This window comes from Taudactylus pleione, unplaced genomic scaffold (genome assembly GCF_031769625.1).
Source record: "Taudactylus pleione unplaced genomic scaffold, aTauple2 ptg000125l, whole genome shotgun sequence".
NCBI classification, from domain to species: domain Eukaryota; kingdom Metazoa; phylum Chordata; class Amphibia; order Anura; family Myobatrachidae; genus Taudactylus; species Taudactylus pleione.
In genome coordinates, this window is record NW_028284527.1 from 1,011,113 (window position 1) to 1,039,006 (window position 27,894).

The 27,894-nt window shown below is 46.6% G+C and overlaps 1 protein-coding gene across 1 annotated transcript in view; it reads right to left on the bottom strand.

Moving 5' to 3' along the window:
* PGBD5 (piggyBac transposable element derived 5) overlaps nt 1-27,894 on the bottom strand; it is a 263,507-nt gene that overhangs the window by 76,752 nt on the left and 158,861 nt on the right. Inside the window, exon 4 of the mRNA XM_088472489.1 lies at nt 717-897. Coding sequence (XP_088328615.1) covers nt 717-897 — 181 coding nt within the window. The remainder of the gene's footprint in view (nt 1-716; nt 898-27,894) is intronic.

Below are 27,894 nucleotides of genomic sequence, written 5' to 3' on the forward strand. Positions count from 1 at the left end.
CTAATCTTTGTTCATGTCACCAGCATGGAATATCCGGTGACACAGTAGAGGGCAATAACCTGTGGACTTTACAGCAGCAAAGTCTAAATTTAGAGTCACTGGTGACGTCTAAAGCTGGGTACACACTTGTCCAATTCTCATACAATCAACTTCAGACCAACTGGTGTGTCAAAAATTGGTAGAGTGTGTACACAAGACCTCTGGTGTCATACAATCTTGGTCTGGTCTTGTAAAAAGATTTTTAAACCTGCTGAAAAATCAGGAGATCAGATCGCCAATCACCAGACCAATTTAGAAGTGTGTATGCTCCTGAGGTTTCTCCAATCATTCATCCAATTCATCCCAGTGAGCTGGTCTGCCAAAGATTGAGTTTGTACGTGGACGCAATCCTTTCATCAGACTGTTTCAGTAGATACAGATTGGAGGTCTGCAGAAAATTTGGACAAGTGTGCATGCATAGATTGGATGTAGAATCTGCAAGCAGGTCTGCAGAAGGATTGTATAAACAGTCTGATCTGGGGTCTGATCTCCTGAGGATTGGAGAAGTGTGTATCCAGCTTTAGAGCTCATTAGACTGGTGACATTGCTACTGCCCATGCAAATCCACATTTCTGGAAGTGAATCTACTAAAATCAGTTTAAACAGAGACAATAAGTTACCTCTTCTGAAAATATATTTTTTAATCAAAAATGAAATTAAAATGTTACATACTGTACCTTGCTTTTCAAATTCTTCAAACAGATTCAGGCTAGTGATGCTTGGCCCAGTAAATATGATGTAATTTTTTCCAGATGAATTCTGACACAAGTTTTTGGCTACCATGCTGTGCAGCTGGGGCTTGTACTTCAAAGTGTCAAGACCATCTGTACCACTTCCTTCCTTCAAGTGAACATAAATCTTGACAAGAAAAAAGCAAAGTCTGTTATTAGCCATATATATCATAGTAATCTATGCGTACAATTATGTATTTCATAATTTAACTTAACAATAGTAAATTTCTGTTTTTTATACAAAATCATAATGTAAAGTAACCAAAGGAGATCTGTTGCATAGTTAAAATATTAGTAATTATAGAAGATCATTAATACATATAATACATAGATTAGCACATTCTAAAGCCTGGGTTGTTCTGTTGGTCAGTTATTTACGTCAGTTGAGGAGTTGGGTCTCATTCCTTTTTTCCCTTTTGATTCTCTTTTTCTTTCTCATTTCATTCCTCCATTATGTTTTTCCCCAGGAGCCTCTGTCCCTCCCCTCCGTCCAGTCTGGTCTCTGTCCTCTGTCCCTTTGGCCCCCATCCGTTTCCCAGCTCCCTCCCACATCCCTGTCCGCCCTCTCTGCCCGCAGCTGCTGCATGCCCGACACTGCCGCCCCCTGCTCCTCACACACAGTGGCCGTGTTCTGGCCGTGCCTGTAGCATTCCCCACCCACTTTCCTCTCACCTCAGTCCCCCAGCAGCCTTCCATCTCTGGAACCCAAGCTCTATCCAACCAGATTAGTTTGCCCGGCTTAGGGCCGTATTCAATTAGTTTTGCATATGCGATAAAGTTTCACCTGCTGGACTTTTCATCCACATCGCATATTTTAGCAGCAGAAACTTATCGTGTGCGTACCCGCGGTTTGCCCTATTGTGGTACCCCCAAGTTTGTTCCCAAATAGGGGTCCCCCAATTTTAATTTTTTTATTTAAATAGATAGGACTGTCCCCACAGCTTAGGGACACTATGTCATATGCAGCCCCATTCCTTATAATAGGCAGGTATAGTGAACTTTGTGTGACCCTGCCTCTTGTAGTCCCTTCTGGGCATGTGCAGCCTAAGGGAAGAAATTGTCCTCTGTCCAGTAACCCCTTTTGTGCGGGAAAAATGCCCCCCATTGATTGGTCCCCCAGGTTGTAGGGCAGAGGGACCTGTGGGTCGGCTGCCACTGGGTCCCCTGGGCCAATGATTCATGCCGGACCGACAGGGAGGAGAAAGGGAGAGTTTATAAAATAGCAATCCCCAGGAGGAGAGGGGAGGATGTCCTGATGGGAAGTAGCTGGGCAGTAGGAGCTGCCATGCAGCCTGTAATAAATAAATGGACCCGCAGAAAGGTGTGGCTAGGGGCACAGGGAGCTGGCCCAGTGTAGTGTACCCGGCTGCGTAAAGCCGGCGCAAGTAGCCCTGCTAGTGCGTGACCCACCTGTTGCTGCTGGGCCCCTTGAGAGTGCTGCTGGTGTTGGCTGGATCCCTGGAGCTGTGGAGCTTCCCCGTTAGTGCCCGCTGCCGGCCATGGAGGGTCGTCCCCACTGATTACCTCACCGCCGGAGGGAAGACCCTGGCCCGTGGAGGCTGCCGGCTGTGTTGCCTGCAGGGACAGATGTCTGCCAGACCTGGATGGGGCAATGTGCAGGAGGGGCCAGAGGTCCGCAGCTGTGGCACAGTGAGGAACTGCCGCAGTGTATTGAATCCCGGCTGTTGTGGCTGGGGCGAGGACTCCGGCTCAAGATGCCCGCTGGGAGGAACAGGACCCCTCTGAGAGGACCCCAGAGACTGCCTCCTGACTTGCCAGGCTGTACTGGAGAAACCCCTTGTCTGCATGTAAAGGAGCTATGCCTGTCGCCTGTGAAGAGGATTTGCCGCTGAGACCCCACTGCCGAGGATGTCGCTCCAGTGCCCGGATGCCGCTGGGGCCAGTTGAGAGGATGTCAGGATCGCAGGGGGCAGCCTGGACTGTGAGGACCCCGCTGAGGAACCAGCTGACTGGACGCCATTAGGGGGAGGCCCGTCTGACCCTGTTTCAGGACCGCAGCCATGCCAAACACCCCGCAGAGGATACTCACCGGAGGAAGGACCCGCACAGTGGACCGGAGGGACATCATGGAGGTCACCAGCTAAAGAGGGGACAGCCCCTGAAGAAAGCTCCGCAAGCCCCCGGGAGGATGGAGGAGCACCGCACCTGTTGGTCATGGAGTCTGAAGAGGGGGACTGCTATCCCCGACCACTGCAAGAGTACCCCGGCACAGAGGAAATGGGAAGGACCTTGGAAAAGATGCTGCTGGGAGTCTGAAGCTAGAGCGCAGCCTGGTGCGGTGCTTTGCATCCCGGGCTGTGCTGGTGATCGGAGGAGGCACAAGCGCCACTGCTAGGGGTGAGAACCTATGGGGTTAGGTAGTTAGGCCCCTTTGCTAGGTCCCACTCTTTTACCCCCTTCATAGGTAGTTTGGGGAGGGGTAGTAAAAGTTCCCCCTGGGGCCAGTGGTGCACTTAGTTAGTAAAAACATGCTCTTAGGGGTAAGGTTTAATTTGTATTGCCCCACTGTAGCTCTAGTCATTTTATCAAGGGTTTTGTACATTAAATAAGTGGGTAAAGGACGGATGTCCAGAGAGTCCCCTTACTATCTGTAGTTAAACTTGCTAGGGGTTACCCTTTGAATCTCTACAACTTGATGCCAGTGCTATGCTTGGTTTAGATTTATATGCAATTGTTTTCCTTAGACATTCATAAATGCAGCTCAGGCCCAACTCTTAGCAATGTTGTTCTTGTGTGGACTTCCTGCCTGCTAGTTTAACTTAATGTGATAGAAATGTGTGCTATGTTAAATGTTGATGTCTTGCAAATGTACTATCTGTTCACATACTTAGCTGATGTATGGTTTTGTGTTATGCTGATCACTTACTGTTCACATTATCGATAACGCATTGAAATGGTAGTTTGCAGCCCGCCGTGGCATACACTGTGTTCCCTTGACCTTAGGCAAAAACAATTAGATATTCGCAAACTAGTTTATTTCTTGTATGTTGTATGAAGACATATAGTTTGTTACGGGGTAATTCCTGTGACAACCTCAGCTGGCGGAAAGCTATTTGGGGCACTGTTAGTAGGTTTACAAAGAGACTGCTGCATGATTTTTTCTGTGTTGTGCTTTACTACGCTATTTGCTACAGAGACTCTAAACCGCTTTATTACCCCTGTACGTACTTACCTGCACTGTGCCAATGTAAAGAGACTGCTGAATGATATTTCTGTGTTGGGCTTCACTACGCTATTTGCTACAAAGACTCTAAGCCGCTTTATTATTGCAACTGCCATATATTTTTCAGAACTGTTTCTACACAGAGACTGCAATATTATTCCACGTCGCTATGTTGTGCCTCTCTCAGCTTGTCGCATCAGGCTGTAAATAGCTTTAGATTGCAGTAGCATCAGGTACGATTGGTTTGTTTGTTTCTTGCCAGCTGGGGTTGCACATGTTTGCTTGAAGGGGGCTTAACCTGTTTATCATTTATTGACAGCTATTGTAACTAATTGGTATTGTTTGAAAGTTCTGTTGCGAATCCCTGATATGGTTGAAATAGTGATATCTGAATTTATATTCTAAATGTGTGTAATTTAACTTGGTTACAATAAAATTGAGTTGTACCCTCCGCACTGTATCTTCATCATTGTGTCTGTTTAAAAAAGGGAAACACATTGCTTGCCCCTCTGATCAAATCCGAACCTGGTCCCTTGTCTAACAACCGGGACATTACACTATTCAATTCCAAAAGACGCGAAAACGGAGACACGCAAAGTCAGAACAGGCGGAAAGTGGTGTCAGAATCAGGCAAATCAGCCTGAACCCCCAAAAAAGATGCAGAATCATTGGGGATCAATGTAGTAGTGCCCGATCAGCCCTAATACAACTATTTGGGGTACTTTCGTTCGCACAATTGCCACTAATTAGCGTTTTTGCACAGGTGGTGAAGAATAGCATAAAGCAGTATTTCTTGGAGAAAATAATTAGTCCTGTTAAATTTGGGGTACCTGAAAATGGGTGCTAGCATATTTTAATGTCTCTAAAGTGCAGTTTTAATAATTGCGAATATCCACCCTCATAGAGGCACCTACAATCCCCAAAACACTTGACCCCTTCTTAGAGCACCCCCAGAACCTTATTTCGCTACTTTGCGAACTTGTCCCCCCACTTTGCACTTTTTCGCCCCCAAATTCAATGCACTTTTTTGGGGTGTTCTTAAGTTTTATTTAGGATTTTTTTTTATTCAGTTGTCCTTTGGGGGCTGTTCCAAGGGTTCTGAGTGGTTTCCCCACCTTTGCACCCCCAAACAAAATTTTTTCACTTCTTTTCTCCTGCTATTCAGAGGCGAATCTTTTTCACCTATTACATTGCATTGACTTTCCGCATACGTGAAAAGCGGATGGAATTGAATATGGCGATACTTTTCCAACAGGCGAAAAGACGCAATCGGCGATACTTTTTTGTAGATTTGGCTTTTCGCTTCTAATTGAATACGGGCCTTAAGTGCATCGCCTATGGCCCCCTGCTGGTATCCCCGCCCCCTTCTCCTCAGACAGTCTCTACAGATGATGACGGAGACTGCCTTGCTGCATTCCCAGATCAGGCCCCTGCACCACCTTTTTGCAAGCAACTCTGCTGGCTTTTCTGCTGCAAGTTCTTGTGGTCACCCTGGCCTCAATGGGTCGGGTGCCCCGCTCATCACGATTGCTCCTTCTCAGTGGTCACAGCCTCCAGAAGGCAGAGCAATTGGAGGCACAGGAGTCAACAACAGCCAATTTGGGTTTTTACCCCTATTGGGCCCCACCCAGTGGGGACCTTTCCCTGCAGCCGCTACTAGCCAACCATATGTTAAAGCCACCCCTTGCTCCAATCTGTGGGACACAAGCTGCAGCGGTCCAGTCTCCTGATTCAGTCACAAACACTGTTGCAATTGCTCCCCCAAGTTTTGTCCTTTTTGATTCTGCCACTTCTCCTTCTCTTACAGCTCCTCCAGAGATTCGGGACACTGAATGGAAGACACACCTGCTACCTTGCAGATGGCAGCCGCTGACAAAGGGGAAGTAGCTCCAATCTCTGGGACTGTATCTGGTGAGGAGTATGGGTCTGATAATATTGCCCTTGACAGCGATAGCTCTACCTCTATTGATTCTAATTCCTCCTTGGGTTCACCAAGGAGAGCGAGCAAGCTCATGTGCATGCATGAGTGGAACTTTAAGGGTAAGAACAAAGGTGCGGCAGCTTGGCCAACTAAAGCGCAGATAGCGTTTGTTAGTTCCGATGCTGAGTTAGTGCATTGTTCCAAAACGCCCATCAGTAGGGGTGTTAAGAGATAAATTAAGGAAAAGATAAATAAAGGTTCGCATTGCCGACATTTTCACAATTACAAAGTTTGGTAGGAATGACTTGGCAACAGCAAAAGCCTCTGGAGATATTGGCAAGGAGGCGTACCATTCCTATAATAATTGGTTAAGCGGCATACTGGTTTTTGCCGCTTGTTATCTCGAGACGAAAACAACTGAATGTATAAACATGCTCAAATACATTCATCTTATTTATGGCATGCAGGTTAAGGCCCGTGGTAACATTTGGCATTCCTACAATGAATATTTTTGTAGGAAGCAAGATGGGTAGCAGGTAATGGCATTAGGTTTTAAGGACATTGAGGTATGGCTTGATGTTACACAGCAGCTCAGGTTCCAAGGCAAGGGCCCTCCAGTACGTATGGTTGCAAACCCCAACAAAGAGTAGTCCATTCCTTTTGTGAAAGGAAAGTGCTCTGCTTTCAATAGCATTCAGTCTGATAGAGGAGCAAAATGTTGTTTTCGCCAATCCTGTTCCAACTACAGAGGAAGCCACTCCGCCAAGGATTGCACCAAGATTGCCAGGTCTTCAGGTACTCCCCGCAGTGATGCCCCAAAGTTGTTTTGTTTTAGCCCATTCAACAATTTGTTTGGCAGATTTATTTAGGTGGTTGGGTTTTTACACGGATAGAGCAAACGCCAAATTTTTGTTTCAAGCTTTTGTGCAATATTCACATCCCTGTCATTGGCCTAGTTTCAGCAGTAGCTTCCCACAATTTGTAATCTGCCAGAATTTTTCCTGAGGTGGTCAAAGTTAAATTGGCTGCAGAGCTGCGGTTGAGTCACATGGATGGTCCTTTTCTCGAACCTTAAACCTCCTATGCCTGATTTGTGCATATCCCCACTAGGTGTAGTGCCCCAAAAGATCCTGGGTAAATTCAGATTATACAGCACTAGTCATACCCGACCGGAAGATCAATGCCATTGAACCTAACATTTGCAGTGTTAGTTATCAATCCTTTGTCAATGTGCTGTTTGATTAGGGGTTTTGGGCAAGGGGTGTTGATGGCAAAGGTTGGAATTGAAGTGGCTGTCACAACTCACGGATTGGATAATGGACGCTAGCTCATATTTCGGGATTGGGGAGACCCAGTACTGAGATGCAGAGTCTAACGTGCCAGCAATATTCACGTGCCGGCGATATTCACCAGGGACCCACGCAAGGAGTTTTGGACTTAGCTGCATCCAATAGGCAGATTGCGGCCTTAATACAGGTGCTGGTGTACTCTATAGGAGCGGCGAACATAGAAGACGTACCACATGGTCGACAAGCCTGGTCAAAACCAAACGGACAATACGGTATCAGGGATCAACGTAAACAGGTCACAGAGAGTAGCCAAGGACAAAACTTGAATCCAAGCACAGCACTATACTCTGGCACATAAATACACCCAGGAACTTCCTTAGGGGTGTGTCTGGCCATTTAAAAATTGAGCTGAACGGTCCACACGGCCCTATAGGAGCCACAACCCGGAAGCTGCCGGGTGATCACTAAACTCATGGCAGCGGGCGCTTGTGGCGTACCGTCCGCTGCCCCACTGACATTCCCTAACACCAGCGTAAATTGGGGGTACGTTAAAATGGTTACAAGTATATTTTCGTGTCGCAAAAATGCACTTTTAAAAATAGTTAAAAAAACCACCTGCTGCGACTGCGTGCGATGTTTAAAACACTTGACGCATCCATACCACCCCTGAAAAATCAGACCCAATACGTTAAAACCATTTTGAAATTTTTTTTTTTCCGCCCAAAATTTGTGCAATTTTTTTTGCAGTAATTTATCATTGAGGGAGGGGTGTCCAAAGGGTTCTGAAAGAAATCCCCACATTTTTAGCCAACAATAGGGATTTTGCATTTTTTTCTCCTGGTCTGGAATGGAGAAAAGTTTTCTTCAGTTTCTTTTGCCTGTTGCGGTTCTTGCCTGTTTTCTGGCAACATTTTTTGCTGTTTTTTGTCGAAAAACAGACGTTTTCGCCTCTAATTGAATATGGCCCTTAGCTTCTATATATAAAGAGTGGAAGCAGGGCTCTCTTTCTCTTTTTGTTCCAGAGCAATTCCCATAAGCCCGTAAATTTGTGGTGTTTTTTTGTGTTTGTATTGTTTTGTGGTTAACTGTTGCTTTTCAGTGTGGACATTGTTAGGCAGAAAAGCATTGCTTTCCAACAGGATGCAATTGGTAGTTGTGGGGCACCTTTCTTTCACAGGACAAGTTATCTATGCCAGGGCTGGCTCAAGTGGACATTGGCAGTCTGCCAAAAACCCATGTGAAAGTTACAAAAGTATCCTTTTAACCTCACAGTTTGAACAACTGTTAAACTTAATGACTTATGCAAGTTCATATTAAATCCAGAGTTAGCCTTTTTTAAAGCAACCATATTTATTAGTCAGCCCTGTGTTTGCATGCAAGGGCGTAACTAGAACTTTGTGGGCCACATACAGTAGCAAGAAAAAGAGGTAAAAAACACATACATTTGCCCTAACACAGAACCCATTCATGTTATGCCACACAGAGGGCCTGATTCAGACCCGCTCGCTAGATGCGATCGCTCGCATTGAGTGTATGCAAATATGTCAAAGTGACAGCATGGGAAGCGATCGCTCGCCAAGACATAAGCACACCCACTTTAGTTGTGCAGCCGATCGCTCTGTGTATGCAGACACCCATTAGCGTATGTTGAGACGCCCACTAGCGCAGGAAGTGTATTAAAACATTGGTACATCGAGCACCATCGGAAGGGATCGCAGTGCTTGTGGTTGCCTTACCCTGCCGCAAGCACTGCGAGGACTTCGGTGTAAAAAATAGGCATGTGACGTGTACTATGACGCTTCCTGTTAATTATGCACGCCTTAAAAATGGCGTTGAAACACCTCCACACCAACATTTAACGTCCTGCCCCTGTTACCACCCAGAAATGGCCTCTCCTTTCACTCATTTCACTGGGCTGTCTTAGCTGGATGAGCGAGCGGGCTGCGATCGCACAGAGTAGTTTGCGCACGTGCACAACGAAGCATGCGCATGCGCGTTCGCAAACCATCAGTCCGCTTGCGAGCACACAGCGCTCGCTAGCGGGCCTGAATGAGGTCCAGAGCCCATTCAGGTTATGCCACAGAGTAGTACCCATTATACACATAATGTCATGCAGTAGTAGTGCCCCTTATACAATAAGCCACACAGTAATACCTCTTACACTACACAGTAATGCTTCTTACACACTGTACCACACAATACATTTTTACAGATTATGCCACATTGTAGTAGTGCCCCTTACACATTATGCCACACAGTAATGCTCCTTATAAAATTATGCCATACAGTAATGCCCCGTACACATTATGTCCCCCCCCAGCAACTCACCTCCCCGTGTCCCTACAGCAGCCTCTTGCCTCCCCCTGTGTGCCATCAGCAGCCAGTAGGTGTGGATTTGGTGGCAGGCCACCAGTTAATTACAGCTGGTGCACCAGCAGGCAGCTGTAGACATGGACAGACAGCGCCAGTGCAACTGGAATATGGTGCCGGTCGTGAGCTAATCTGTGCTCATGGACCGGCATCCAGTCAGGAACTGCCACTGCTGATTTGCTGCCAATCCGTGAGCTATGATTACCTCGTGACCGGTACTTGTGATTAGCTAAAAGCTATAGATGCTTTGATATTGAATGCAAGGTGCTCTGAGGCAGGATGCTATGTAGCTCTCACAAGCAGGATATTGTATAGCTATTGCTTAAATTCTAATAATCTTTAGATACTAATGTATATAGCCACTTATTCCTTTCCTGAATGAGTGGAGGTGCTGTTCTCTGTGCGATACTTTGCTGTAGTTAGAATTTCTTAGTGACTGAGGGATAAAGTTTCATATGCTTGTTACATGTGTCCCTTGACTGTTCTCCTCCTGTGAAAACAGCAGTCCAGAAGGTTTCCTAATGCTTGAACTGTTGGGCGGGTTTTAGTGATCTGGGGACTGCTTTCAGTCACTGACCCAGCACTGGAAGCGGGCAGTAATCCTGGCTCACCGGGGGAGACCGGACATCTCAGCAATGTGGTCCCTGCAGAGTAATGGTGCGCTTTGTAAACAGAGACATGGATCCTCAGAAGAGGGGTCCTTCTGCCCAACTCACAGCGCTTTTGCTGCAGGTCCCAGCGCTGTGACAGGTTTCCTTGGTTCTGGCTACCAGCTGGTTCCATTCAGGAGGCAGCAGTGCTCCACTCCGATAAGATCCGGCACTAAAACCGACAGGAGTCCGACAAAACAGCAGCAAGGGTGTACCCAGCAATGACAAGACAGGTTCTCTTGAGTCGATAGTGTAGGCTTGGGATGTGCTAAATTAATTACAGTTTGATCTGAATAAATAGAATGACAATTGACTATAAATGGAGAAGACTGACCTTTTATAAAAAAAAATTTAAAAATTGCACAATATCGTCAGCACATTTCTTGCTAAGATGATTTCAAATGATTTGCATGTGGAATCACATGGAAAGACGGTTGTTTACTATGGAATGACAGCTGTTGTATACGCCATCTCTAAGCAAAAATGTAATTAAAACAGTGCATATGTCTCATATAAAAACCCGGATTTTCTATGAACCCCTAAGCGCACACATTTGCGCGTGCCTATACCTGTGCCCAGGGCCAGCAACAGAAATCTTGGGGCCCGGTACACTCATGTTTTTGGGGCCCCCTATCCTCTCTTTTAGCCTTTATCAGATACAGGGGCTGAGGAAGAGGGGGAGGTGTATCAGATACACCCCCCTCTTTCCCATCCCCTGTCTGATACACCTCCCCTTCTTCCCCAGCCCCTGTGTCTGATACACCTCCCCCTCTTCCCCATCCCTTGTGTCTGATACACCTCCCCCTCTTCCCCATCCTCTGTGTCTGATACACCTCCTCCTCTTCCCCATCCTCTGTGTCTGATACACCTCCCCCTCTTCCCCATCCCGTCTGATACACCTCCCCCTCTTCCCCAGCCCTTGTATCTGATACACCTCCTCTCTTCCCCATCCCTTATGTCTAATACACCTTCCCCTCTTCCCCAGCCCGTGTCTGATACACCTCCCCCTCTTCCCCATATCCTGTGTCTAATACACCTCCCCCTCTTCCCCATCCTCTGTGTCTGATACACCTCCCTCTATTCCCCATCCTCTGTGTCTGATACACCTCCCCCTCTTCCCCATCCTCTGTGTCTGATACACCTCCCTCTCTTCCCCATCCCTTATGTCTAATACACCTTCCCCTCTTCCCCAGCTCCTGTGTCTGATGCACCTCCACCTCTTCCCCATCCCGTGTCTAATACACCTCCCTCTCTTCCCCATCTTGTGTGACTGATACACCTGCCCCTCATCCCCAGTCCCTATGTCTGATACACCTCCCCCTCTTCCCCAGCCCCTGTGTCTGATACACCTCATCCTCTTCCCCATCCCTAGTGTCTGATACACCTCCCCCTCTTCCCCATCCTCTGTGTCTGATACACCTCCCTCTCTTCCCCATCCCTTATGTCTAATACACCTTCCCCTCTTCCCCAGCCCCTGTGTCTGATGCACCTCCACCTCTTCCCCATCCAGTGTCTAATACACCGCCTCTCCTCCCCGTCTTGTGTGGCTGATACACCTCCACCTCATCCCCAGTCCCTATATCTGATACACCTCCCCCTCTTCCCCAGCCCCTGTGCCTGATACACCTCCCCCTCTTCTCCATCCTCTGTGTCTGATATACCTCCCCCTCATCCCAAGTCCCTGTTTCTGATACACCCCCCCTCTTCCCCATCCCGTCTTATACACCTCCCCATCTTCCCCATTCCTTGTGTCTGATACACCTCCCCCTCTTTCCCAGCCCATGTCTGATACACCTCCCCTCTTCCCATCCCTTGTGTCTGATACACCTCTCCCTCATCCCCAGCCCCTGTGTCTGATACACCCCCCTCTTCCCCATCCCCTGTTTGATACACCTCCCCCTATTCCCCATCCCTTGTGCATGATACACCTCCCCCTCTTACAAATCCTCTGTTTGATACACCTCTCCCTCTTCCCCAGCCCCTGTGTCTGATGCATCTCCACCTCTTCCCCATCCAGTGTCTGATACACCTCCCCCTCTTTCCCATTCCTTGTGTCTGATACACCTCCCTCTCTTCCTCATCCTGTGTGTTTGATACACCTCCCCCTCATCCCCAGTCCCTGTGTCTGATACACCCCCCTCTTCCCCATCCCTTGTGTCTGATACACCTTCCCCTCTTCCCCATATCCTGTGTCTAATACACCTCCCCCTCTTCCCCATCCCTTGTGTCTGATACACCTCCCCCTCTTCCCCATCCCTTGTGTCTGATACACCTCCCCCTCTTTCAAATCCTCTGTGTTTGATACACCTCCCCCTCTTCCCCAGCTCCTGTGTCTGATGCACCTCCACCTCTTCCCCGTCCAGTGTCTGATACACCTCCCTCTCTTCCCCATCCTGTGTGTTTGATACACCTCCCCCTCATCCCCAGTCCCTGTGTCTGATACACCTCTCCCTCTTCCCCAGCCCCTGTGTCTTATACCGCCCCTCGTCTTCCCCAACCCTTGTGTCTGATATACCTCCCCCTCTTCCCCATCCCTTGTGTCTAATACACCTCCCCCTGTTCCCCAGCCCCCATGTCTGCCACCCCTTCATCTTCAGCTCCCCACAACTCTCCCCATGACTCTCTAGCCCAGCCTGGCCCCAGCCAACACTTACCTGCTGCGCTGGGCTGCCTGTGTCCCATCCTCAGCCTTCCCTGGCGGGCGGCTCTCAGACCCAGCACGCGGCTCCTCTATAATTCAGCAGCGCAACGTCATGACATCACGCATGCTGCCCGGCCTCCCTGTCACTGCCACAACTCTGGAGAATCTCCCGTCACTGCAGTAACTCATCGTGCCGCCAGGTGCCCTGATTACATAGCAGGTGGCAGAGGCAAAGGGGACACGTGAACTGGGGTCCCGATATTCCTAAGGGTTTGGGGCCCCTCGGAATCTCAGGGCCCAGTACAAGTGTCCCCTTTACACCCCCCTGTCACCCGGCCTCCTTGTGCCCTACTATACATATCAAAAAATATGGAATGGTGGCTGTTAACTATGGGATGACAGCTGTTATATTTGCTATCCTTATGCAAAAATGTAATTAAAACAGTGCATATGTCCCATTTAAAATTCAAATGTTTACATGGTCCGCTAAGCGGACACACTAATCCTTTTCCATATACACCTACAGTGCATCCGGAAAGTATTCACAGCGCTTCACTTTTTCCACATTTTGTTATGTTACAGCCTAATTCCAAAATGGAATAAATTCATTTTTGTCCTCAAAATTCTACACACAGTACCCCATAATAACAACGTGTAAAATGTTTTTTTGAGATTTTTTCAAATTTAATTAAAAATAAACCTAAGAAATAACATGTACATAAGTATTCACAGCCTTTGCTCAATACTTTGTTGATGCACCTTTGGCAGCAATTAGGCTCAAGTCTTTTTGAATATGATTCCACAAGCTTGGAACACCAACTTTGGACAGTTTCGCCCATTCCTCTTTGCAGCACCTCTCAAGCTCCATCAGGTTGAACGGGAAGTATCGGTGCACAGCCATTTTCAGATCTCTCTAGAGATGTTCAATTGGATTCAAGTCTGGGCTCTGGCTGGGCCACTCAAGGACATTCACAGAGTTGTCCTGAAGCCACTCCTTTGATATCTTGGCTGTGTGCTTAGGGTCATTGTCCTCCTGAAAGATGAACCGTCTGAGTCCCAGTCTGAGGTCAAGAGTGCTCTGGAGCAGGTTTTCATCCAGGATGTCTCTGTACAATTGCTGCATTCATCTTTCCCTCTATCCTGACTAGTCTCCCAGTTCCTGCCGCTGAAAAAATCCCCACAGCATAATGCTGCCATCACCATGCTTCACTGTAGGAATGGTATTCGCCTGGTGATGTGTGGTGCCTGGTTTCCTCCAAACATAACACCTGGCATTCACACAAAAGAGTTCAATCTTTGTCTCTCATGGTCTGAGAGTCCTTCAGGTGCATTTTGGCCACTCTACCATACAGGCCTGATTGGTGGATTGCTGCAGAGATGGTTGTCCTTCTGGAACGTTCTCCTCTCTCCACAGAGGAATGCTGTAGCACTGACAGAGTGACCATCGGGTTCTTGGTCACCTCCCTGACTAGGGCCCTTCTCACCCTGGTGCTGAACTTCTTCAATTTACGGATGATGGAGGCCACTGTGCTCATTGGGACCTTCAAAGCAGCAAATATTTTTCTGTACCCTTCCCCAGATTTGTGATTTGAGACAATCCTGTCTCAGAGGTCTACAGACAATTCCTTGGACTTCATGCTTGGTTTGTGCTCTGACATGCACTGTCAAGTGTGGCACCTTATATAGACAGGTGTATGCCTTTCAAAATCATGTCCAATCAACTGATTTTACCACAGGTGGACTCCAATTAAGCTGTAGGAACATCTCAAGCTCAATTTTGAGCTTCCTGGCAAAGGCTGAATACTTATGTGCATGTGATTTCTTAGCTTTTTTTTTTTTTTAATGAAATTTGCAAAAATCTCAAAAAAACTTTTTACACATCATTATGGGGTACTGTGTGTAGAATTTGAGGACAAAAATGAATTTATTCAATTGTGGAATAAGGCTATAGCATAACAAAATGTGGAAACAGTGAAGCACTGTGAATACTGTCCGGATGCACTGAACCTATACCTGTACTCCACTATACATGCCACATAATATGGAATGACGGCAGTTTACTACGCAAACTGTTTTATACCATATTCCTAATTTAAAAATATAATTAAAACAGTGTATACAGTACGTTTAATTTACAGACCTCAAATTTCTATTATTCCCTAAGCATGCACTAGATTCCCTTTATATATGCGCTCGCCTATACCTGTACCCCAATACCCATATCACAAAATGTGGAATCACGGCTGTTTACCATGTAATGATAGCTGTTTTATTTGCCATCCTTATGCAAAAATGTCATTAAAACAGTGCATATGCCCCATTTAAAATTCCAATGTTTACATGATCCCCTAAGCGGACACACTAATCCCTTTCCATATGCACCACCTATACCTGTGCCCCACTATACAGGTCACATAGGGGCACCACCTATACCTGTGCCCCACTATACAGGTCACATAGGGGCTGATTCAGCAGACAACGTAATGCCATAACTTTTTCAGAATGAGCGATTGTTTGCTATTGTGCATGCGCAAACGCCTGTGCAGCGACTGCATTGCAATTACTCTCGTACACAGGATTCAATCGCAAAGTGAGTGACAGGGAGTCAGCGATTGGGGGTGATAACATGGGTGGTTAGAAAAACGCAGGTGTGTCTGTTTATATGCTGTTTCATGAGCGTGCATTAATTAGCCATTGCAATTGCATTTACAGCATGGCAGATCTCTGCATGTCAGGAGAGCTGCAGTGTTTGTGGCTGACTTACATGCTGTGTGACTGGCCCATGTGCATCGATGTTACCATTGTTTATGCACTTCATCATACAGATATGAGAAGGCAGCGGTGGGTGCTCGATTATGCTTTGGAAGACATTAGCATATATTAGCAACTGCGATCTGTAACAGATATTTGCGTCCTCTGCTGAATCAGACCCATAATGTGGAAAGACAACTGTCTACTATGGAACAGAGCCGTAACTAGACTTTTTGGTGCCCTGTGTCAGATGCGCCCCCCCTCCATAAGATAGTGCACCTGAAAAAGGGCCATAGGCTTCATGGGGGAAGTGCAAGGGAAGAGATAGGGAAGGCCAGGAGATGCTGGGGATAAAAGAAGAGGAAACTACAAGAGAGAATGATAATAAACAAAATATTGACAGGCCCAAATAGCGCCCTCTGCCCTGCGGTGCCCTGTGTCATGGCACAAGCCGCACTACCCTAGTTACGGCCCTGTTATGGAATGACAGCTATTTTATACACTTTGAAAAAATTACATTGTTCAATGTAGGCCCAGTCAGAACTAGGGACATTATTTAGAGGGATAGCCATTTGCATCCTTATTGTGCTGCTAGAGGAGAATTTCTTGGACCGACGTTAGACAAACCAGAGCAAAAGCATATACCAAGAATGTTTTCATTTATTAAGAACAAAAGTCGGAGGTTTAAAGATGATCAGGTACAGTCATAGGGCCTGATTCAGAGCCGCTTTAGGGTCTAATGGGCATGTTTTTTTTTTTTTCTTCCTCCAGCCCGCTCACAAAGCTGTGGGTGACCACCCACAGCTTGCGCGAGCGGCCTGGAGATGGTCGCAATTATCGCGACCATCGGGCAAACAACGAGACCCCGTGGTAGGGTCTCGGTTCCCACAAACCCGAGTGGATTTCCTGCTCTAATAGAGCAGGAAGTCCACTACTGACATCACAGGTGATGTCAGTAGGGCCGCCCACAAACACCTGCATTTGCCTAACCACCCCCCCCTCCAAAACGGGGCGAGCTGTCACTCACCATCGACAGCCGCCCCGTCTTGTAGCGAGCCCCAGAGCGACTGAACTTCAGTCGTTCGCTGGGGCTTGCGCATGCGCACGCCGTAGGCAGCGCATGCACAGGGGGCAAACATCGACCCGCTTGTGAGCGGGTCTGAATCAGGCCCATAGTTCTGACCATGAACTATGCTGACCGCTGATCCGGCTACATTATTCCCGTGAACCACCGAGCAGCTTCTGGGAATCGAAAGTATTTGGTTCCGGGGGGTAATATTCAAAGCAGAAACTTACAGGAATTTACAGAAGGGCACCACTTTGTGTGGAGCCTGCAGCTTAATTTGACACTGGAAACGTCTCCCAGACATGGGAGGGATTGACAGATCAATAGCTCTTCCTCGATTCTGTGGTGCACTTGCACAACCCCCAGCAGACTGCTTCCAGCTTCTTAAGGATTATGGGGCATTACCGTGTGACGTAATGTGACAAAGGGACACTACTGTGTGACGTAACGTGAAAAATTAGGTGGTTACGCCCCTTCCCAGCAAAACCACACCTGAATTTTTTTGCTCTCCCTGCTTCACCTATAGATGGCGTCACAAACGCTCGTTAAAATGTATAGTTACGGCTCTGCTTTGGTGTGCACAGATGTGTCCTCTGCGTTCAGCACCCCTGCCCTAAAAAAGTCCTACATTGAACACTATCTAATCTTCTACAACTGCTAAACTAGGATTTGGGAAAATGCCTTCCCCTTTCTTTGTGTATGACCTACACCAGTGAAGTGCCAGCTTTACCTATAGATATCTGTCCAATCTGTCTGGTGGGAAAGAAAATCTGGTCCATTTTCCAGCATCTGGGAGCAAATTTCTATTGTTATTTGCTCCCAGATTTTCTGTCCCACCACACGAATTGGATAGATATATCTATAGGTGTCTACACAACTTAACAGAACCAACACAATACCAACTGTTTGGCTCCAAGCAGGATGTGCTCTGTTGTATGTATTTTAATATAGAATGATGTGTACTTGTCTGTTGTTCTAATATTAATTATATTTGTAAGAGCATAGACTAAGAAGTGGGAGGGGTCAGGAATAGTTAGGGGAGGAGTCTATGCCAGGAGCCAGATGCTGACGCAAGGTGGGCCTGTGTGCTCTTTAAGTGCCAGGTCCTATTTTAGTCCCAGTCCGGCCCTGCTACCTAAGCATATAAAAACACCACAAACGGCCCAACCTTTGATGGTTTTGTTGGTTGGAGATTGCAGAGGGACAGTGAGGAGTGTGTTTAGTGGTGTAGGAGAGTTTTGGGCTACTGGAATTGATTGCTGCTTGGTATGTGGAAATAGTTTTGTGCTTATTTATTGTCTTGTCATATATCTTTTTGTCTCATTTTTCTGTCTTTCTTGATTTTTTCTTTTGTCCTGTCAGTGTTTTTTTTGTGTGTGTGGGTAGCAGGAGAGGAGGTTTGTGTTAGTTTGTCTTTTTTTTCTGTGTGTTTTGTGTTTGTATAGGGAGGGGGACAGGAATATGTCCAGGGCAGAGGAGAGGCAGGGAGAGAGGCCCTGATTCAGAGCCGGACGCTCTGACAGAGCGCTCGCTCTGAATCAGGGCCGTCCTTCTTGTTTTTCAGAGCGGCCTCCTGGCCGCTCGCATAGCTGTGGGTGACCACCCACAGCTATAGCGAGCGGCCAGGAAGATGGTCGCGATGGTCAAGACCATCGAGACCATCGGGCTTGCGACGAGACCCTTGTGGTAGGGTCTCGTTACCGCAAGCCCCAGAGTGCTTTCGGGTCTAACAGAGCCGAAAGCACTCCCACTGACATCACTTGTGATGTCAGTGGGGTCGGCCCCAGACGGTAGGCGTTCCCATAGGAACGCCTCCGTCTGGGCAGCCACGCCCCCGGCCCGCCCTCCAAAGGGGGCGTACTGTCACTCAACATCGACAGCACACCCCCTTTGGTACGAGACCAGGAGCGGCAGTTTGCCCGTCGCTATCCGGGTCTCGCGCATGCGAACGATGGAGCCGGCTCCGTCGTGCGCATGCGCACTGGGCCACCATCGACCCGCTTGCGAGCGCTATGCGCTCCTGAGCGGGTCTGAATCAGGCCCAGAGTGCGATGGAGGAGGTTGCATCTCTGAAATCCCAGCCACATACAGTGAATAGCAATGGTTGTATATTCTGCCAGTTTTGCTTCACACAAATCAATGCAGCTCATTTAGCCCTTTTAATATGTATCATCATTGTTTTCCCACTAACTGCAACTTGAAACACCTGTGAACACATGCAAACACATCCAAACTCACGCAAACACTCACCTCAGGAGGTAGTCTATTTGAAAAGTAAATTTTGTTGAGAGTTTGGTAATTTCTCATGCGATGTTCCTGTGAGGCGACAGTTTCCTTAACCATGGGAAAAGAATCTGATGTAAAAGCTTTGGAGAAGACATCTGAGCTGACGCCTTCTGTGAAAAAATTTGTTCGGCTAACCCTAGGAGACATTTCTGAGTCCACACCACTACTAGGGGTATTTAATGTCAAAGTTTCTGGTGGAATATTTATTCCCGTAGAAGCGGTCACGAATTCCAGTCGGCCACTTCTTGAGGGTGCCTCCAATCTAACTTCTGGCAAGATTCAAGTTCAGAAAGAGACATATGTTCCAACAAATTTAGTTTCTTCCAATTCGAGTTTCATGCCCCAGGAAGGGGCTTCAATTGTATTACCCCAGGAGGGGATATCAAGTTTCTCACCCCAGGAGAGGTTTTCGAGTGTCATACCCCAGGAGGGGTCCTCTGGTGTTATACCCCAGAATGGATTTTCAAGTGTCAAACCCCAGGAGGGGTCTTCAGGTATTATACCCCAGGAGGGTTTTTGAGTGTCATACCCCAGGAGGGGTTTTCTGGTGTAATACCCAAGGAGGGATTTTTGAGTGTCATACCCCAGGAGGGGTCTTCTGGTGTTATACCCTAGGAGGGGTCTTCAGATGATATGCCCCAGGAAGGGTTTACAAGTTTCTTGCCTCAGGAGGGGTCCTCTGGTGTTAGGCCTCAGGAGAGGTTTTCGAGTGTCATATCCCAGGAGGGGTTTTCTGGTATAATACCCCAGGAGGGGTTTTCGAGTGTCATACACCCAGGAGGGGCTTCTGGTGCTATAACCCAGTTGGGGGGTCTTCTGGTGTTATAACCCAGGTGGGGTTTACAAGTTTCTTGCCCCAGGAGGGAGATCCCAATGTTATGCCTCAGGAAGAAGCTTCTAGTGGTCTGTCCATTTCAGGTGGGGAATTTCCTTTTTCTACTTTTGATGGGAGATTTCTGTCCTCCCTAGTTGTAACAAGAATACCTGTCTCACATGCCAGTACATCAAAAATAAATCTCACTTCATGTCGAAACAGAAAGACCTTTCCCATAAAAACCTTCCTAAATTGTGAATCAAAATATTGTGTTTATGTGCTAGAATGTCCCTGCAAGTTACAATATGTGGCCAGGACGGAATGGGATTGAAATGTCGGCGGCTGTTTAGCTGGTTCAAATCCCGACAGCGGCTGCCCGACAGGATGGAGATCCCGACAGAAGCAGGTAAGAACTCTAACCTCCGCTGCCTCCCCCTCTAACCCTCCCTTAGTGGTGCCTAACTCTAACCTCCCCCCCTATTTCCTAACCCTAACCTCCCCCCGGGGGTGCCTAACCCTAACCTCCCCCCGGGGGTGCCTAACCCTAACCCCCCCTTACCGCTCCCTAAACTTAACCCTCCCGGGGGGGGTGCCTATCCCTAACCTCTCCCTGTGGGTTCCTAACCCTAATCCACCCCCCTAGGGGTGCCTAATACAAACCTCCCCCCCAAACCTAGCACTAAAACCCCACTAGCTAACCTAAACCTAACCCTCCCCCTCCGTGGCTAAGAGGACGTGCGGCCCATACTTACCTCGTTCGACACCTATCATGAATCCTTTGCAGGCATTTAGCAGTCGGTATTGGGACCATGCGGCCGTCGGCCACATAACTACATCCGGCAGGACAACCAGGTCAGTTAAAACATGATTTTGTGAACCATTTTAAATTAAGTCATGAACCATAGTGTCTCAAGGCTTTTCTCGAAGCAACATAAGGGGAGTCCTTGAGAGTTATACTTAACTATTGTTGTACAATTTTAGGGAACTAAGAGTGGAGGAAACAGATTACATAAAGTATGCTTAGGTGAAACTGCCTGGATCTTAAAACTAGATACTTTATATCCTTCTGGTCAAATGAAGCATTAGACTATACATGCTTGCGTTAAACCATAGGTGTGACCATGTTCCCACACTTCTTCAATACCCTCCACATGTACCAATGTCCCCCAGTTACCTCTCAGCCAAACCCCCCCTCCCCCTTCCTTTTCCTCTTCACCCCTCTCCCCCCATCTCATATCCATCCTTATCCTTCCCTTATCCGTTAAGTACTAATTCTAGGTTAATATGTGCATAATTGATCTGCTGGCATTGGTGTTAACTGGTAGTTTTGTATACATTGGCTTAAAAATAAATTGAAGGACCAATAAAAACAAACAATACTATACAGATATATTAAGGTAATTTAATTGGCTTTTCTTTTAAATGTCTGTATAATTTATGTTTTTCAAACATTTATATATTTATTTAATTTATTATTTATTATTGTTTATGTTTATTTATTATTTTTTTAACTTCTTTGAAAGAAAATGACACGTGTTAGTAATTCACCTTTATACGATATTTGTGTATACTGCTCTTTTGTTGCTATTGAATTAATTGTAATACTTTAAACACTTTAGACTTTTTCTGTGAATGCTATAACTGGTTACTACTTCAGAGGTTTCAAATTTACTAATTAAGACCTTTTTAAATATGAGGAGTATGGAGACTGGAATATTTTCTGCTCATTCTGTTCATCCTGTTGTGACATTTGGATGTCCTATACACCAATCGGTTCTTGCACTTTTACATCTGCAGAAGCCGGGAAAGACAGGGCACTGAAGCTGACTCACATCACTCTACATCTGTTAGGGTCACTCCGGGGTTTCAGCTGCTGGTGCTGCCCCGTCAAGAGATCTACTGTCTCAGTATAATAGGGTCTGATTCAGGAAGGAACGCACAGATGCAGATGCACGCACCCATCCGCTGCGAGTATATGCTAATAAATGCATACGCACACAGAATAAGCAGACGCCTAGCAAAACATAATACCTCCCACTTCCCGTAACGTGCGTTCTATTATACCACGCAAGTCAGTGGAATCATTGGTAACATCGAGAACCTTCGAACACATCAGCATAATAGTGGTTGACCTAATTCCAAACTGCACTTCCTGTAAGTCACTGTGCTCTGGGTCTGCGTAGCCTCTGCAAACGCAGCTCCCATCGCAGTAGCTACTTCGCGCAAGCAATGCAATGCATACGCAGTACACTACAATCGGCCGATTCCGTGCATCACTTGCTGAATCAGGCCCATAGACCGATATAAACAAACAGACTACCAGGGCTCCAAATCACCTCTCACCGGTACCTATTGCTATGGCCTTTAGACGCAGGGAACCACAATAACTGGCAGTGAGTTGACAGACGGGCAATACGGTAAGCTTCAGATGGGTTCCAACTAGGGGTGTGCACCGGCCACTTTTCGTGTTTTGTGTTTTGGTTTTGGATCTGGATCTTTCTTCGTGTTTTGGATCTGGATTGGTTTTGCCAAAACCACCCTTCCGTGTTTTGGGTTCTGAGTTTTGTGTTTTGGATCTGTATTTTTTTGAAAAAGAGCATAAAAACAGCTTAAATCACAGAATTTGTGGGTTTTTCTGCTCCTATGCAATTATTAACCTCAATAACCTTCATTTCCACTCATTTCCAGTCTATTCTGAACACCTCACACCTCACAATATTGTTTTTATGGCCAAAAGATTGCACCGAGGTTGCTGGATGACTATGCTAAGCGACACGAGTGGGCGGCACAAACACGTGCCCCATCTAGGAGTGACACTGCAGTGGCAGACAGGATGGCAGTTTGAAAAACTAGGCCCCAAACAGTACATACTGCAAAGAAAAAAAAGAGGTGCAAGATGAAATTGTCCTTGGGCCCTGGGCCCTCCCACCCACCCTTATGTTGTATAAATAGGACATGCACACTTTAACAAAATAATCATTTCAGCACCAGGGTCTGCCACATGACTGTGGCTGAAATGATTGGTTCGTTTGGGCCCCCACAAAACAAGCTGGCAATTAATGTGTCCCTGCACAAACTGGCTCTACGGAGGCAAGATGTCGTCCTCATCCTCCTCATCCACCGATTCCTTGGATAAAACAGGAAAAAGGGATTTAGGTGTCCCTGGACTGCTTACGGTCTTAGCCAAAGTTTCTGAACTTGACAGTAACTTTTATGAACGCGCTGCAGGTGCCGTATAAGGGAGGATGTTCCTAGGTGGTTAACGTCCCTACCCCTACTTATTTCACCTTTACATATGGTACATATGAAATAAACAACAAAAAAAAGCGTTTGGGCGTAGGGCCCCCGGAACTGGTCTGGCTGGGCCTCCTCAGGGCATCACCACTTAATACACATAGTTGCTTTTCACATCACCTTTTATGTTTGTTTATTATTCATGTATTTTTTCACATATATTTTAACCTCTCATTCCACACTTAATGATTACTCACACACAGCTATACTTTACACTGCACTGTCACTCTTTTTCCATTTTCGTGTGAAGCCCAGGGGGGGTCCTGGGCTGGACGTTTTTTGGGGTGCACTGCGCCCCGGACGTGAACCCCTTAGTGTTAGGGACTGCTGGTAACAGAGAAGCCGTGACGTGGCCCAGCAGCCTCCCATGTATTTGCAAATGCATGCAACTAATATCTCTGAATTTCTATGACCATATAGTCTTCATATATTGTTGCAGGTATTATTCAGTGTGCTGAGGTACAATAGGGGGTTAAATCCCCCTCCTTTTTCTATATGGTACATATGGCAAGACAGTTGTTGTCCAGATTTGGATAGATATATTGCCAGACCAAAGAGGTGGAATGTTTGGTCTTCTGCCCAGGCATGACCGTGATGGGCTTTTTCATCCCACGGACAACAACTGTCTCCCCCGGAGCCTGATTTAAACAAACCACATCACCATCAGAATCCTCCTCGCCAACTTCCTCCTCAGTGCCAGCTACACCAGTATCCTCATCCTGTTGTACTTCAACAGTGACATCTTCAATTTGCATATCAGCAAGTGGACTGTGGGTGCTCCTTTCAGCACTTGCAGGGGGCGTGCAAATGGTGGAAAGAGCCACCTCTTCCCGTCCAGTGCTGGGAAGGTCAGGCATCGCAACCGCCACCACACTTGGACTCTCCTTGGGGATTTGTGATATCTTCTTAGAACGCACAGTTCTTCGCTGTGCTTTTGCCAGCTTAACTTGTTTGATTTTTTTAGCGGGAGGAGGGCTTCCATCGTCATGTGAAGCTGAACCACTAGTCATGAACATAGGGAAAGACCTTAGCCATTCCTTGCCACTCCGTGTCGTAAATGGCATATTGGCAAGTTTACGTTTCTCTTCAGATGATTTAAATGTTTTTTTCAAGGTCATTTTCCTGAACTTTGTCATTTGGGATTGTATGTGGCCTCTACTATGACATTGGGCAACGGCCTTGGCAGACGACGTTGATGGTATGTTATCGTCTATGTCATGACTAGTGGCAGCAGCTTCAGCACTAGGAGGAAGTGGTTCATGATCTTTCCCTATTTTATTTTTATCGGAGAAAGTTTGGTCCTCCATTTATGTTATATTGATATATACGTGCGGCTAAGGCGCACACAAACACAGAAAATAATTTTTTATTTTTGTTGGAGACTAGTGCACTTTGTGGGTTACACCACCCTTTAAGAAATGAGCCAGCCGGCCCTTTACTTATGGAACAAAGGCGCACGCTTGGCGCTGCTCCTTTGTTGATGCACGTGCAGCTACAGCCCACACAATTCACAAACACAGAAAATAATTTTTTATTTTGTTTGGAGTGCCCTTTGGGGGTCACAGCACAGTTTAATGGACAAGCCAGCTGGACTTTTACTTATGGGACACAGGCGCACGCTTGGCGCTGCTCCTTCGTTGATGCACGTGCAGCCACAGTGCACACAATTCACAAACACAGAATTTTTTTTTTTATTTTGTTTGGAGTGCCCTTTGGGGGTTACAGCACCCTTTAGCGGTCAATCCAGCCGGCCCTTTATTTATGGGACACAGGCACACGCTTGGCACTACTTTGTTGATGCACGTGCGGCTACTGCGCACACAATTCACAAACACAGAATATATTTTTTTATTTTGTTTGGAGTGCACTTTGGGGGTTACAGCACCCTTTAACGGTCAAGCCAGCCGGCCCTTTACTTATGACACAGCCGCACGCTTGGCACTACTTTGTTGATGCACGTGCGGCTACTGCGCACACAATTCACAAACACAGAAAATATTTTTTTATTTTGTTTGGAGTGCCCTTTGGGGGTTACAGCACCCTTTAATGGACAAGCCAGCCGGCCCTTTACTTATGACACAGGCGCACGCTTGGCACTACTTTGTTGATGCACATGCGGCTACTGCGCACACAATTCACAAACACAGAAAATATTTTTTTATTTGGTTTGGAGTGTACTTTGGGGGTTACAGCCCCCTTTAACGGTCAAGCCAGCCGGCCCTTTACTTATGACACAGCCGCACGCTTGGCACTACTTTGTTGATGCACGTGCGGCTACTGCGCACACAATTCACAAACACAGAAAATATTTTTTTATTTTGTTTGGAGTGTACTTTGGGGGTTACAGCACCCTTTAACGGACAAGCCGGCCGGCCCTTTACTTATGACACAGGCGCACGCTTGGCACTACTTTGTTGATGCACGTGCGGCTACTGCGCACACAATTCACAAACACAGAAAATATTTTTTTATTTTGTTTGGAGTGTACTTTGGGGGTTACAGCACCCTTTAACAGTCAAGCCAGCCGACCCTTTACTTATGACACAGGCGCACGATTGGCACTACTTTGTTGATGCACGTGCGGCTACTGCGCACACAATTCACAAACACAGAAAATATTTTATTTTTTTTTGCACTTGGGGGCAGCACCCCTGATGGACAGAGCACCCCCTGGACAACACTACAGCACCCCTTTAGGACTGGGACTCTGCACAGGACTTTGGAGTGGACACAGCCCCTATGGACAACTGACTGCACAACACAGTCCAGCCAGCCCCTATGGACTTTGGAGGAGTGGACACAGCCCCTATGGACAACAGCAGCACAGCACAACACAGCCAGCCCCTATGGACTTCAGAGGAGTGGACACAGCCCCTATGAACAACAGCAGCACAGCACAACACAGCCAGCCCCTATGGACTTTGGAGGAGTGGACACAGCCCTTATGGACAACAGCAGCACAGCTCAGCACAGCACAGCACAACACAACACTACACTGCACTACACTACACTACACAGCCCAGCCAGCCCTAACTCCCACCCTCCCTCTTCACTGTCCACAGCCGAGTGAGAAAATGGCGCCGACGCGGGTACCTTATATAGGATCCAAAACCCGCGAGACCCGGAAGGCAGGATGATGACGTTTTGCCTCGATTTCAGATCCGAGTCAGGCGGGAAAAGTCGAGCCTGACTCAGATCTGCCTCGGATCGGGGGGGCTCGGGGGGGGTTCGGATTTCAGAAATCCGAACCCGCTCACCCCTAGTTCCAACGTTCCCACACAACAATTAACGGCTATATGACTGTTTCACACTCATTGCATTCTACTAGGATTTTATTTTAATTGCATTTAAAAACACTTTGAAATTCCCAGCTATGTTTTCCACCATATTAGTATCTAATTAGAGGATAAATCTACTCAAAACTCATTGGAGTTTTATATGTGTTTGGACATATACAATTATATTGTATATAATATTCATGCATGATTTCTATTGACCCTTACATGGCAGAAACAGCAGCTCCATAATTTTAAATGTGAGATTACTAATTTTTCATGTTTTGTTGTCTTGTGTAATAAATTGTGTAATTTATCTGTTAACAGGAATACTAATTGTTTTTTTTTATATTTCCTTTCTGGTGCAGTCATTCTTCTTAGTTTTTAGGTATATTTTGGTCTCAGAATTGGTCATGTTGATCTGCTGCAAATATGGAATATTTATATTATAACTTTTTATTTTAGCTTTTTGGATCTTGGATAGTGATTTCCCTCTATTGGTCAGCTTTTTTGCAAATATCCCAGGCAGCTCATTTGACTATATTTTATACCAGTTCACAGATATGTCTGATTTTAAATGTTATGGAGACAGAAGAACTAGGAGGGACTGTGACTGCTCTTAAGAATGATCACCCTGAATACAAACCCAGGGTTGCCGACATCTGGCTCCCTCCTTCCGGGTGGAAGCTGTCGGGCAACCACGCAGGGGGCGTGGCCTGGAGTATAACGTGTCATTGAGGGCGGTGCATAGAGTGTGACAGCGCGGTCGCGTCATCGTGGCCCCGCCCCCTATTCAGAATGCCGAGATTAATGGCAGTGTGAGGCAGGGGGCGGGGCTATGATGACGCGATTCAGAGCGAATTGAGTCACCGCTGCCGGTGTTTATACAGCCGGCTTGTTGGGGCCGGGAGGCTTGCCTGCCTTTCCGGGGGGCCGGGAGTGGCACCCAATTTTCGGGAGGCTCCCGGCCAAATCGGGAGGGTAGGCAAGTATGTACAAACCATGCCACTGGAAGCAATGCTGATATTATCAAAATGTTCCACCAGTTGGAGGACCTTTTGATTGATGAGATGCACAATAGGTGGGACAGTATCTCACGTCAGCATTATATTGATAACAAATTTAATACCAAGAGGTGTACAAATACATAAAAGTTTGTAAATAAACGATAATCAAGAATTGGCAACTAAATTGAATCAGATATTAGATTCTCGTTCATTTTGTTTAATGAAATTACTGATAGAATATGGAGAGAACAAAGTATCATGGATTACTGAGGAAACTGATTGAGTGAAGGAAGAAATTCTATTATTTAAAGACAATGCGTGTTTCAAAGAGAGATGATAGCACGAATGAGAAAGTAATACAATTTGAAAAATAAATTCTAAATACCAAATATACTAAATTTGAAAGAGACCTAGATGATTATGCTAGGTTAAAATATGCACTTGTCAGAATAATAAACTTTATCAATCTACATATACAACTCACTCTAACAAGAGACATGTACATGAACAAAAGATAACATTTACTCCCAAATTACACCTAGAAGTACAATTATAAGAAGAAGGGGGGGGGGGGGG